Raw genomic sequence first — 13,280 nt, 5'->3', positions numbered from 1 at the left:
TCTTTCTATGGGGTAAAATAAAAAACATGATCACTTTTGACTACCTATGTCAATCTGAAAAAAGCTTTTTCGTAATACTGTGGTATCAGAATTAAAAGCCTACAGTACTTTTATGTTTTGTTTGTGTAAAAGTAAACACCTTTCTTCTCAGGTATGCTTTTTTGAAGGTAAAATTAGCCATAGAATATACTTACAAAGTCAGGCAGCTCTGTGAGGCAAAAGCTTCATAATCACCCAAATCTCTTGTAGTTCTTGGGTGTAAGAATTCTCCCTTTGATTAGTTACTGCTCCATCCTTTGCATTGGGGTAAGCATGCTTAGACCCATGTTGAAAACTGTGCTGGATACAGATAAAGATTAAAAAGTATCTCTTGTCCAGTTTAAACTGTTTAATGCTTCAGTACTTTGCACAGCATAGCTGTGCAAATGTTTGTGCTGATGCACAGGTCAAGGGGTGAGAGGCAAGCAACAGCTGGGAGGAAGGTAGGATAGATTATTCTGGTGTCTTAATGGTGCATGGATCTAGCGTCAATATGATGGAGTTGAGCAACAAATGCAAGAATGCTTAATCGTAAAAGCAAGGATTTTGTGTGCTGTGCATGGCAGTTAAAATGAGATAGGGTGCTGTGGCAAAGCCCAGGGTGGGGTTTTGCCAGGACTTTGTCGTAGTCTTCACTGTTTCTCACTTTCCTTCAAGGTGTGTGTTTGTGTGTCCTGTAGAAGAGGTTGCTGTAAATCACTTGACTGTTAGATCTTATTATTGACGTCCTGGGGGTCATTTAAGATCATAGGTGCTTTGCTAAAGTGGACTGTTCAATTGTTAACTTGAAACAGTTTGCAAGAGCCTTCTGCAAGCACCATTTTAAAATCTCGCTGTACTCAGTTCTCACAGTATCTTCATGAAAATGCTTCCTATGTTCGCCCTCTGGAGGAAGGAATGCTTCACTTGTTCGAGAGTATTACAGAAGACACTGTGACAGTCCTGGTAAGATTTCTTATTCTTATTTTTAGTACTGAAAAAGATTTTTACAGAGCAAAAATACTTGTGGTGTTTTTTCCTTCCAGGAAACGGCTGTGAAATTGAAGGCCTTCTCAGAACATTTAGCTTCCTACTTATGCTTTTTAAGAAAGATTCTTCCGTATCAGTTAAAAAGGTACTTTAGATCTGATAGATCAAATTAAAGGGGCACTAAGTGTCAGGCATGCAGCATTGTCAACATCTGCAACTCAAATATTGTCAGCCCTGAAAGCACTGCGGCTTAAAAGGCAGAACCTCTGACTTTTAACAGCCCCCCTCCAGATGGGACTAACGAAAGCTGCACAGATTTTTAGTGTTTCTTGATGTTATTCAAAAGCATTGATACTAATTTGATATACTGAAACTGTTATCTTCAGACAGGCTCAAGAAATTTATTTACCGTGCAGTAAATATAGCACTGTAGTAAAAGTTGGCCAAATGCATATCCTTTCTGCTGCAAAAATCTTTGTTCCTGAATGGCTTGAAGGGAGATGAATTATTAGTGTAAAGGACTGTTTAAAGAGAGGTTTTGGATTAAGGCAGAAATAAAAGCTTGTTTTATGCCTTCTTTTTACCTGTTCTGCTCCTTAGGAGACAAAAGTCTTTAAACTGATGCAATCATTTCCTTGCCGTGAGTGTAAACCATTCCTGGCTTGTGACTGAAGCCCCTAAGAGTGGGGATAGTACATACACACAGTAATTTTTATGCATTGCTAAGTTACTCTGATATGTTAACCTTTCTAGACTAAATTCCTAGTCTACTGTTGCTTTGGACTGAGGATGTAGAGAACACTAGTTACCTACTCCAGAACTCAGGAATTTGTTTAAGATAATTGCTCACTTTCTTAAAAAAAATAATTCATATATTCCTAGTTTGGAAGAAGAGTGTGAGTCTTCTCTTTGCACAGCTGCTTTAAGAGCTAGAAATATGGAGCTGCACAGAGACATGAAAAGGTTGACTGCAGTCTTTGAGAAGCTACATACATATGTTAGTCTTCTTGCATTACCAAGTAAGTGCCAGTTTTGGCTCAGTTAAATTGTGAGTGGAAGGTACTAGTTTTACTTCTGGACCAGCGCTGGGATTTTTTTTTCTTTTTTTTTTTTGTTGTCGCTGTGGGGGGGTTTTAACCATAGACACATAAAATGCTACTTCTATGATAGAGGAAAATAAGATTAATGCTACTCTTTAGGTACAGTCTAACTATGGGGCGAGTGAGTTCTGCAATATGCTCTGGCGTACTGAACCCTCTTTTATCCAGGCTGGGAGACTGAGTGTGCTGGAGAGTATTTGGTTAATGCTGCAGACTGCTCCTTCGGGATGGACATGGGCATGGGGTGGGTCTGGAATGACCAGGCATTGACGTGTACCACATTTTAGATAGTCATAGTTAATTGAAGAGGAGAAGAAGTGACTGTAGGTTTTTATGGTATGATTGGCAGTATGTCTTTGTCATCTCTTAATCATGAAATTGTTAACAGACTACATTTCATTACTAATTATCACTTCTAGCTCCTCCAGTTTTTAAGATTATTAAACTGCAGTTCTTATGGTAATGACTAAACAAAAATCAGGTAAAACCTTTGTGTGTATGTGTGTGGAAACTATCTCCAAATGCATACTGTAAATAAGAGGAGGAAACTGTTACTGTATAGCTTCCAGTTACTTCAGCCTTCACTCTTTAGAAGGACCCAGATGGTCCCTCCTGGAGCAGTAAGTATGTAACTCCTTCTGCACGCGTAATTGGGTTTTGAGACTACAACAGTTGATACTTGTAAAATCTGAATTAAATTTACGAAACTTGGAAGTCTTTTACCTGCGTACTCTGTCAAAACTTGGTATATATACATTTGATATTTAAGGGGAAATGTAAGTAAATGAATCTATTATGATTCTCATACTCCATGCATATGTTTCTAGTAGGCGGAAATTGGATTATTTTCAAAGCCAGCTCTTTTCATTCATGGTCAAATCTTAGTGGTGTTTGGTTTTCCTTTCTTTGTGGTACTCTTAGGTACAAAACCAGAAGGACTTCTTAGGACAAATTACAACTCAGTGTTTACAAACATTGCTGCAAGTCTTCATGGATTTCATGACCTTTTAAAAGGTGAGAGTGCAGGAATATTGTTATGTTTCAGTTCTGCTTCTTTCTGTTTAACATAGCACACGTACTCTCTCTGTAACAACATTGAGTGTGTAATAACATGATAATCTGGTTTGCTTTGCCTTTACAAACTAAGAAAAGAAACTAAACCTACTAGCTGCTACTTTTGGGCATGCATGTGTGTTTCTCGCTTTGTTCTGTTAGCTTTGTTCTTCTGAGTTGCTGGAATATTTCATTGTGGCACTCTAGATCTTCCCAAGCAGCATCACTTTACTTTCTGAATTTCATTGCCTTAGTGGTAATAGAGTACAGAGTGAAACACCATGAAATGTACATATTCTCCCCTGCTTACTCTACTGTTGACCTAGTACCTGTCTTCGAAGTGGCATTTTTCCTTAGGTTTTTTAGGTTGATTACTACTTTTAACACTAATATATAACCAAAGCTTAGGAAGAAGTCTGTGTTCTTTCTGAAACTTCCTCCTTTACCTTCCTTTTATCAGAGGAACATGGATATGTTACATTTTCAGTGAAGTGATGTTTGGTTAAAACTTGGTGTATTTTAATACACTGGTATTTTTGTATATCCTAGAATGACCTGCAAAAAGTTTTGTGTGTGGGTTTTTTTGGTGCATGTGGGTTTTTTGTGGTTCCACTACCACCATCCCCCACCACCCCCGAAGACTGTTAATTTTGCCTGAAAGAATTTTAGAATATAGGAAGCAGCATTCTAAACTTCTGCTAGTCTTTTAGATTTGCTCTGACAGAATTAAAAATACTTTTCCCTTGTAAGTCATGTAAGCTTAACACTCGGATACTGAACATGACTGAAAATTCTACTTTTGAATGTCCTGATGTGAACCTATGGAAACAGAAAATGTACTTGTGAAATGAAGTGCTAGTATAATGTCAGCTTGGATCCCCTGTATAGCTACACTTTTTGGGATACAGAATACACTTATACACCTTTATTCTGCCTTGTGTGACAGGCATAATGTTGGTTCCTAATGATCACAAACAGTTGTCATAAGGCAGTGTACTGAGGAACTAAGAATATCTGGACATAAAAGCTTTATACAGCTTAGAGGGGAGAAGCATTTGAAGCCTGAGGTCATAAGCTGAACTTTAAAGTGGTTGCTGAAATAGACAAAAATTGTTATTTGACATAGGTGTGTTTTCTTTTTCTAGATATTTCCAAGGACTACAGTCAGAAAGCTACTTTAGAACAAGATGTTCCAACGGCCACACAGAAACTCATAACTACAAATGACTGTATTTTATCCTCTCTTGTGGCTTTAACAAATGCAGTGGGCAAGGTAATGGATATTTTTGTTTCAGTATAATGTCCTAACTTGTGCAGGTTTTTAAAAAAGAAAAACACCTTAGTTGAATGGTTTGGAAAATCTACATGTGCATCTCCTTAATAACGTGAGTACCAGGTTTGTTCTAAGGTATTTTCAGGCTACATGTTAAACACTACTGAGTGGGTGGTAACAGTAGATACTGTGAAGGGGATGCTTTACATTAGTAAAGTCTAAGTTATGTGGAAGAGCCTGTAGCTTTTTTGAAGTTCTTGTTGTGCAGTCCAGTTTCACTAAATGCTTGTCATTCTCTTGAAATAGTTAATTGCTGTGATGAATCTTTCTGGTCAACTTAATTTAAAAAGTGACTTTTGATGTGTCTAGATTGCCTCATTCTTTAGCAACAACTTGGATCACTTCACTACTTCGTTGAGCTATGGCCCCAAAGGAGGAACAGAGTTCATCAGCCCTCTGTCAGCGGAGTGTATGCTGCAGTACAAAAAAAAGGCGGTTGCTTACATGAAGTCTCTGAAGAAGGTTTGTTCAGCTAGCATGCTTGCACAGGGAAAGCACAGTTCTGTTGATAGTTGGTTATGCCGAAGAGAATACAAACTAAGCATTTTCAGTATTTGGAATGGATGAGATTCTCTGAATGAGAATCTTGGCTGGGGAAATGAAACCCTTAGAGCAATAATGCTATTGAAAAATTTAGAGGGCATAGTCGCTTACATAGCTTGAGGGTAGGTGCAAGTTCTGCCGTTACCCATTACCACTAATCATTTCTGTGCCAAAGCTCCGAGGAGAAGAGGGTAGTAGCTGCTTGTTTTAGATTTCCTCCCGTATTCACTGGGAATATGGAGTGAATGACATCATGTTTTTATACTTGCATTCACTGGAAGACAGTGGGAAGCAACAGGGGGAAAAAAAATAAAGGAGGTATGCTGGAGAAAATGTGCTAAACTAAAGGACTGAACGCTGCCAGGTCTCCCTGTTGTCTCTGGTAACAAATGATGGTGTGCTTAACAGTTCTTACTAAATCACTGTACTGTAATGTCTGTAAAGTGGACCCGAAGATGAGTTTGATCATTAATTAACACCTGGGTATTTCAGAGCACTTTTTAATCAGGTGTGCATTTTGGGGTGGTATTTTTTGTGAGCTCAAGCCATTTTGTTTCTACTGGCTGGTAAACGCTTGAAAGATGTTTTTCTTCCCTTCACTGAAGTAAGGAGGGCAATAAGAAAATAAATATTGAATACGTATTCTGATCTACTGTGCGACGTGTTTTGAGGTTTCTTTTATCCTTCCGCAGCCTTGTGCAGATTCAGTGCCTTATGAAGAGGCTTTAGCCAATCGCAGGGTTCTTCTCAGTTCCACAGAAAGCAGAGAAGGTCTTGCACAACAGGTATTCTGGTATAAATTTTACTGACATATACAATAGTGTATTTTGTAAAGGTAAAGTAGTATTAAATAGTCTCCACATATTTACATGTGTCATTGTTTGTACATATACATGCATATACTGAAACGTAAAATTAGACTGTAGATTCCTGTAGAGTTTTGAAAGTGAAACTTATTCTTGTCAGGCTGGGTTATCCAATACTTGTTCTCCTGTACCTGCAGAAGGTACATGTAGTTGTAAGAGACAGGATTAGGCCATCGATGTCTCAATTTATAAATTCAAGAAGTCAGGCAATCTTTAGAAAGAAATACTTCAGTATGCCTTATTCTTGTCTTTATTTTGCATTTATTTAAATTATTAATGTAATGTAGTGTTTTGAGTACTTTTTTGGACTATGCAGCATTTATTAGCACTGGTTAAGAACCATGATTTTTCTGTTCAATTAGTAGATCACATTTTATCATTCTTGTAGTGTACATACATTTTTTTTCTAGAAGGTGAGGCAGAGGAAGGTTAAATAGTATTTAAAGGGCTTACGCAGTTTATCCATCTCCTATTAGTGAGACTCACTGATGAATACTAAAACTTCTTTATTAGCCTGAATGCTCAGCCTGTGCTTGAACTGTCACTGAACTTTTGCAGAAGAAAACCACTTCAGTTCGCTGCTTTTTTTTTTTTTTTTTTAGTGGCCAATATTCAAAGGGTATTAGTAGAGAAGAGATTCATTTCAACAGGAATGTGTGGAGTGATATGATGTGTGCTATTCCGTAGCTGGTTTCTTAGCTGGAGAAGTGGGTTCTTCTGTCTGTGTCAAGTGGGGCAGCTGGGAGGAAAGCGATAGTCTTTCTAGCACAGAACAAGGCAATGCTAGTGCCAGGCACACATTTTTCAAGTTTTCATAAAGTTCTTCCCTGTTTCCATGGTTTTTTTCCACCTAATGTGATGTTGCCAGTTCTATGAGCTGTAAGTTTGTGATGCATGCTTCAGACTAATTAAACAACGTGGCCATTTTTGACACGTAACCACAGTTATGTGTACAGCTCGAATCAGTAGTTTACCAAATGCATTATTCGTTAGCTCCCTTATGTAATAGTTTAACACAATGCTTTTCCCTTGGGTTCAATAACCTGGACTGTAAACTTTCCCTCCTAAAGGTCCAGCAGAGTTTGGAGAAAATTGCAAAACTTGAGCAAGAAAAAGAACACTGGATGCTGGAGGCCCAGCTAGCTAAAATAAAGCTAGAGAAAGAAAACCAAAAACTGAAGAACTCTCTTAGTGGACATTTAACTGAAGCTATACAAGAGCATTCTGTTTTGCCAAATGTAGCTGAACAAAAGAAGGAAGCCACAGAAAAGAGTCTGAAGGAACCTATTAAGAGTACTAGTCTGGTAAGTGACCTTTTTCCTTCAACAGAGAAAAATCCACTTTCTTTAGTAGTAGTACTGTTTGATCAGTGGAACACGAATAAGGAAAGCTTTTTGACTGTGTTAAAATGCATTGATACTTGGGCTCCTTGTATTTGCAAGCTGCTCGCTAATACTTTCTGCAGAGTTTGGAACTTCTTGGATTTTGAGATTTCACTGTCTTCAGTATCATGGAGATATTTTTGTAGTTCTGTACTTGTATGACTGAGGGGGGAAATGATAGGTGCTTAACTTCTAGATTTTTCTGAATCTGTAGTTAGGAGCTCTTGCAGGTATATATCTCGGGTCAGCTCTGAGTTTCTGATACTTTTTTTCATCTCTAGGTATGTTACAGCAAATGGAAGTAGGTAATAAGTATTTTTAAATGGGTTATAAGACTTATTACAGGTCACTTTAGCTGAATTTTTTAACTTGAAGCTATTCAAGCTTTCAGAGTTCTCTAGAGCACTGATTTCTACATGATCTTCATAGCTGCATACAACTGGGGTTCAACAATTGATTTTGAAAGAATTGTTGGAGGGGAATGGCTTTCTAGCTACCGTGTTTAACGTAACTCACAGACCAACATATTGTATACATTTATACAGAAGAGAATACAGAGTAATGTATATATTTCTCATAAATTTACGTTTCTAGTCGTTTTGAGATCAGAAAAGGCCTCTGGTTCTCTATGAAGATATTCTTCCATGAAACTAGTTAGTGGCATACACCCCTCTGCTAGAGCTCTGTCAGTGCTTCACGCTGAGCTGTCAATGTAATTTACTAGTCAGAGTGGAAAGAAAAGAATCCAGAGGGTACTCAAGAAATCCAAGCTAGCTTTCCTCGCTTTCAGACATAAAAATTTGTGTTTCAGTGTACTGATGTACCTCTGAATTAACTTCAAGTGATCAAGCAGTTGCATAATCATACACGGTAGCTTAACATCTTGTTGCTTTTATTACTTTTTCCCTGTGTACATTGTAAGTCAAAGGATAAGTTTGGAGAGTGGGTGTCAGCTTTAATTCTGTTAAAGGCATTCAGCTATATATTATTACCCTTGTTTGTTACAGGTACAATTAAATATAAACTTAGTTTTAGTTGTAATCGTTGCAAGATTTTTTTGATGTAAAGTCCTTCTATGACTGTAGGTGAAATGACTTGCAACTTTGGTATCTATTTTTGCAGTTCTTATTTAAGTGTATTTTCTTCCTTGTTCTAGATTGGAATGTTGACTATAACTACCGATAATGAAAAGGTAATCTGTTTTAAACATTATCAAAGTACATCTGGTAAATACTTCAATTCTGATTCTGTTAAACTTATGCCAGAGGTCTAATTACCAAGAGTATTGTCGTATAATGGCATGAGTCACCTGTGTAGTCCGTATATACTATATGTTCAAGTTTCTGAAATCCATATATTTCTTAATTTTCTTTTGCTGTTTAGCGAACTGTTAAGCAGTTCGGAGCAGTGTGAGCTGTGGTCCAGGCCTGTCCTCTGTAATTTGAGGAAAGCATTGGTCTGTCTGTACTACAGTAACCCTAACTGCATTCCAAGCCTCAACTCTTAACCCTTGTGGAAAGGCTTAAGCTGCAAAAAAGCCACTGACTGTAGTGCCTGGTATTTAACACTTAAGTACAGGCTATTCCAAACCAGAGATCACACTGAAAGAAACTTTGAACCAGCTGTCAGACTAAATGTTAACTCTTTATTTAGCACTTGCTGGGGCAAGAGCCTAGCAGAGTCAGGTTCAGTGCTTTCCCTTTTCTGATACTGGAAGGAACTGATGTGTGTTTTAGTTTACTCCTCCTTTTCTTCTGAAGATATTATTAAAAAAGGGGTGGGGCCAGGTAATAACTGATACAAGTTCTTAAAAACTACTGCGTAGCGCTGAACTGGAAGGTAACAACAAGTCATGTGAAAGCTGCCGCTAGTGGGTTGCTCTGTAACATAAAAAAGTAAACTGGAGAGTTGTGGTTAGTTTTGGGTTTGGCTTTGGTTTTTGGGGTTTTTTTAAGTTCAAATGTCTAAAGAAGCTTCTGGAACATGCAACATTAGAAATAGTTCTGACTGTGAGCTTCTGAAATTTAGTTGTGCAAAGGAATTCTTCCTTGTTTGGGAAAAGCCAGTAAACTTTTATGTAGGCGAAAGCAGTCTGCTTCTGCAGTGGATTTTCATCAGAGACTTGATATGTTAAATCAAGATCACTTCTTACTTCTTCAGTCAGCTCTTTATCCTTTAAGGAAATCTGACATTAAAAGTTACCATCGAGAGTGATAAATTGCAGTCACCTGCTGTAATTTGTCTGTTGTGTTTGGGGAATTTGATGCTTTTGGGTAGAGCAGCCAGGCCTTAGGAGGGAAGAGAAAAGAAGTCAGTATGGAGGACAATGTTGTGATGCAAGTATTCAGTCTATTAAACATAAATGCCTGTCTGCTTTGATTTTTGCTTTGCCAGGCTCCAGATACAGAGTCTCGTGAAGATCTGATAAAAACCCACTATATGGCAAGGATAGCAGAACTTACATCTCATCTGCAGCTTGCTGACAGCAAATCGGTACACTTCCATGCTGAGGTGAGCATGCAGGCAGTGTCTGTGCTGAAAACAGTAAATCCATTTTTGAACTTTCCACAGGCAAGTGTTACTACAACAGTGAGTTTAAATATGTGGAACATAATGTTTCGTAATAGACTGTTCCTGGAGTATGTTTTTTGCCTGTGGTCTAGTATGCATAAAAATAGATACTGTAGAAATACTTCTTTTTTTAAAAATAAAGTCCTTTGGTAGCCTTGTCTTGGGTGCATTAAGTAGTATGTGTATCATGTATAGGTTTGTTTGTATAAGCTGAAGCAGCTGGCTTTAGTTACCAGGCTGGTCTTGACTTAATGTTAAAGTCATACTGATGTCATTCAGAAATATCTGAGTGTATTGTGAAGTGATGAAAACGGCTCTCCTCTGAGAAATTGGTTCTTAGGCGTAAGTTATACTTCAAGAATTAACAAAATGATTCATTGTATATATGGTTTCCTGTTTTCATTTCAAATGAGGTAATTTTTGTTAAAAATAGTGGCTGTTTTGATTTGTGTAATTCTGATGTGGAATATACCAAAGCTCCAGGTTAACAGAGGAAATCCTCTTAAATATTTTTTAATGATAATTGACATAGTATGGGAGAGCCATCTTTCTCTGAGATTTGAGCAATGTATGAAGTTAGTTGTTTGTGTTGCCCTTATAAAATATTTCCTAGTAATTATGTGAAAAATAAGGTATTTAGAGCATTGGTAATACAACTCTGTATGTATCGAAAAAATCTATGAAATGAAAAAAAACCTTGGTGTTAACTATTACATTAACTTGCATTTGAAAACGTGCACAAGCTCTAAGTTTCTTGAAATCTAAAGAATGCAGAAAGATGGAAACATCCAAAATAATCAGTTAAAGATGGCGCAAGGCGATACTCTGGAACTAACTTTCCTCCCTTCTGCCTTCCCTGTCCTGTTCTGGTTGACAGTGTCGAGCACTTGCCAAAAGGCTGTCTTTAGCGGAGAAGTCCAAGGAATCGCTCACGGAGGAGTTGAAACTAGCTAGTCAAAACATCAGTAGATTACAGGCAAGTAAGATGTTACACAACGTAATAGATGTAACTGTGTATAAGGGGAAGCTGGAGGAGAAAAATTACAACTGTCGAACAGGGCCTAGCCTTTACTAGGTCCTTAGTTATGTGATGTGAAAACTCTAATGATATGTAGAAAAGAGACTTAAATAATCAACTTTATACCTGGGATCTGAAGTGTAAGTGGAACATGCTTGCAAGTAAAAGGTTATAGTAGCCAAACCCGTGTTTTAGCGCATCTGATGTTAAGACTTATTATAAAAACGGGGGTTTTCTTAATGTCAAATGGTGTGGCTGTGTGACTGATTCCAGATAATACACTGAATTCTTAATCCTTTCTGGCACCTGGGACTGAAAATCTTAAAAATGCCGGGGTGTTTTTTTTGAAAGATGGCTTAATATTAGGCAAAAGTAACTTTGGGGTTACTTCAAGAAGCCGTTGTTAACAATAGATAATAAAGACGCCAGATGTTGTGTGAATGTCCTGTCCCTTTGTCCTTTCCCTCCCCACACAGTTGTGAAAGGAGCCAATAGCAAAATAAAGTATATATAAATGGGCAGTTCATGAATGCCTTTGTGTTTTGTTTATATTTAGTTTGTATCTTTATTGCTCACCCATCTGAGATAGTGAGTGCCTAAAATGCTCCGTACATATAAGATAAGCGTGAATATAATTATACACGCTTGAAAGAATTGTTCATAAACACAAAGGGCTCTTTTGATTTGCTCCTTAAACAAATTCCAGAATCGATATCTAGCTCTGCATGAGACGTTCATCTCCAATTACATATTAAACTTCCTAAGAAAAGCTAGCAGGCGCACCGTTTGTGTGTTTCGTGGTCTGTGTAATATTGAGTCCTGGAATTGTTCAGGTTGAAGGGTCCTCTGAAGGCAACCTGGTCCCTTCCTTTGGTCGGAGCAGCGGGAGTTCAGATCAAGCTGTCGAGTCGGGTCTTTCCGGCACAGCCGTGCCGGCCTCCTGCCGTCATTGCTTCACTTCCGAAGCACTGGGCTGTTCTTTGCTCTGTCCTTGATCATTCAGCTTTTCTGGGCCCCTTTAACTTCCTGGGCAGTTTTACCTGGTATCTTGCCAAGCAGACCTTGAAAAAGCCAAAATCTACTCCTTTTAAATCTAGGGTTGCTGTAATTCTCCTGTTCATCTTGCTTGCTTCCCTCAGGATCTTAAATTCCACTAACTCGCGGTTGCTGCAGCCAAGGCTACCATTGGCTTTCACATCCCTGACCAGCTTTTCCTTATTTGTGAGTAACAGGTCCAGCAGGGAGCATCTCTTAGGCCTCCTGATCACTGGCATTGAGAGGTTCTTTACCACACTCAAGAGAACTCCTGAATTGCTTGCCTTCCACCTTGTTGCCCTTCCAGGAGATGTCAGAGTAGTTAAAATTCCTAAAGAGGATCAGGGTCTGAGGCTGAGAGATTTTATGTGCTTGTAGCAGATGCCTCCATACCACCCCTGTTGTACTCCTCTGATCCCTACCTATGAGATCTGAATTGTCTTCAAATCACTCCTTCACGTCAAGCATGATTTCTCCCCTTCTGTCCTTCCTAAAGTGTCTGTGTCCCTTCACTACTGCGTTCTGGTGGTGTGCACTATCCCACCATGTGTGTCTCATCCTGGAGAGATCATAGCTCTGCAACTGCATGTGGATTGCTGATCCCTTCAGCTTTGTATGCCACGTATGTTCATGTGCAGGCCATGTTCTAACCCTATAAACTTGTTTCTCGGCTGGAAGCAGTGTTGGAAAACTTAGCTGTTAGTCTTTTATGGAAGCTATAAAAAGTGTGTGGGGGAAATGATGAAGGAAACAGCAAAAATAAGGAGAACAGACCATGCATGAAACCTCAGGTAAAAGAAAAGTAGCTACTGACTTTCATGAAGTGATTTTTTTTTTTTTCTCCAACCGTTTAACTTAAATGCACACATTCAGCATCAGAAGTGTGGTGTACTAAGTGGAGATAGACGTTGGCTGCTTTGCCAGTTGTCACTAATATTCAGCAAAGGCTTCTGTTTTTTCTTTTTTTTGTTTTTCCCCTTAGGATGAATTGATGACGACGAAGAGAAGTTATGAGGATCAGTTAAGTATGATGAGTGACCATCTCTGCAGTATGAACGAAACCTTAACTAAGCAAAGGGAAGAAATCGATACGCTAAAGATGACGAATAAGGTAAGCTGCCAGTCGTGGACATTAGGCACTGGCTGCAGTTTGGAGGTCTGTGGGTTGCATTTGGCATTCCTGCAGCCCTACCCTTTTACAAACCAGTTTACAAGCTGTAGTTTTTATTGTCAGCTAGTTGGAAAGAAAACTGCAAACCTGGTCCTGCACGTTTCAGTGAAGAAAAAATTATTTCAAAACATACACGGGGGAAAGAACAAACTCTTTACGGTGCTCCTTCAAAGTAGGCTTTCAAAGCTACCCTCTGGTGG

At 38.6% G+C, this 13,280-nt stretch overlaps 1 protein-coding gene across 2 annotated transcripts in view; it reads left to right on the top strand.

The window, feature by feature from the left end:
- The window catches only part of PPP1R21 (protein phosphatase 1 regulatory subunit 21), a 31,985-nt gene that overhangs the window by 16,002 nt on the left and 2,703 nt on the right, over positions 1-13,280 (top strand). For both annotated transcript variants that reach the window (XM_056356847.1, XM_056356848.1), the window contains 12 exons: positions 883-984; positions 1,065-1,153; positions 1,891-2,027; positions 3,030-3,122; positions 4,307-4,434; positions 4,804-4,956; positions 5,730-5,822; positions 6,974-7,207; positions 8,442-8,477; positions 9,680-9,796; positions 10,734-10,832; positions 12,892-13,020. In XM_056356847.1, the coding sequence (XP_056212822.1) occupies positions 883-984; positions 1,065-1,153; positions 1,891-2,027; positions 3,030-3,122; positions 4,307-4,434; positions 4,804-4,956; positions 5,730-5,822; positions 6,974-7,207; positions 8,442-8,477; positions 9,680-9,796; positions 10,734-10,832; positions 12,892-13,020 (1,410 nt within the window). The remainder of the gene's footprint in view (positions 1-882; positions 985-1,064; positions 1,154-1,890; positions 2,028-3,029; positions 3,123-4,306; positions 4,435-4,803; positions 4,957-5,729; positions 5,823-6,973; positions 7,208-8,441; positions 8,478-9,679; positions 9,797-10,733; positions 10,833-12,891; positions 13,021-13,280) is intronic.

This window comes from Falco biarmicus, chromosome 12, assembly GCF_023638135.1.
Source record: "Falco biarmicus isolate bFalBia1 chromosome 12, bFalBia1.pri, whole genome shotgun sequence".
Lineage (NCBI taxonomy): Eukaryota > Metazoa > Chordata > Aves > Falconiformes > Falconidae > Falco > Falco biarmicus.
Note: the sequence above shows the minus strand (reverse complement) of the source record. Positions and strands in the feature narration are given on the sequence as shown.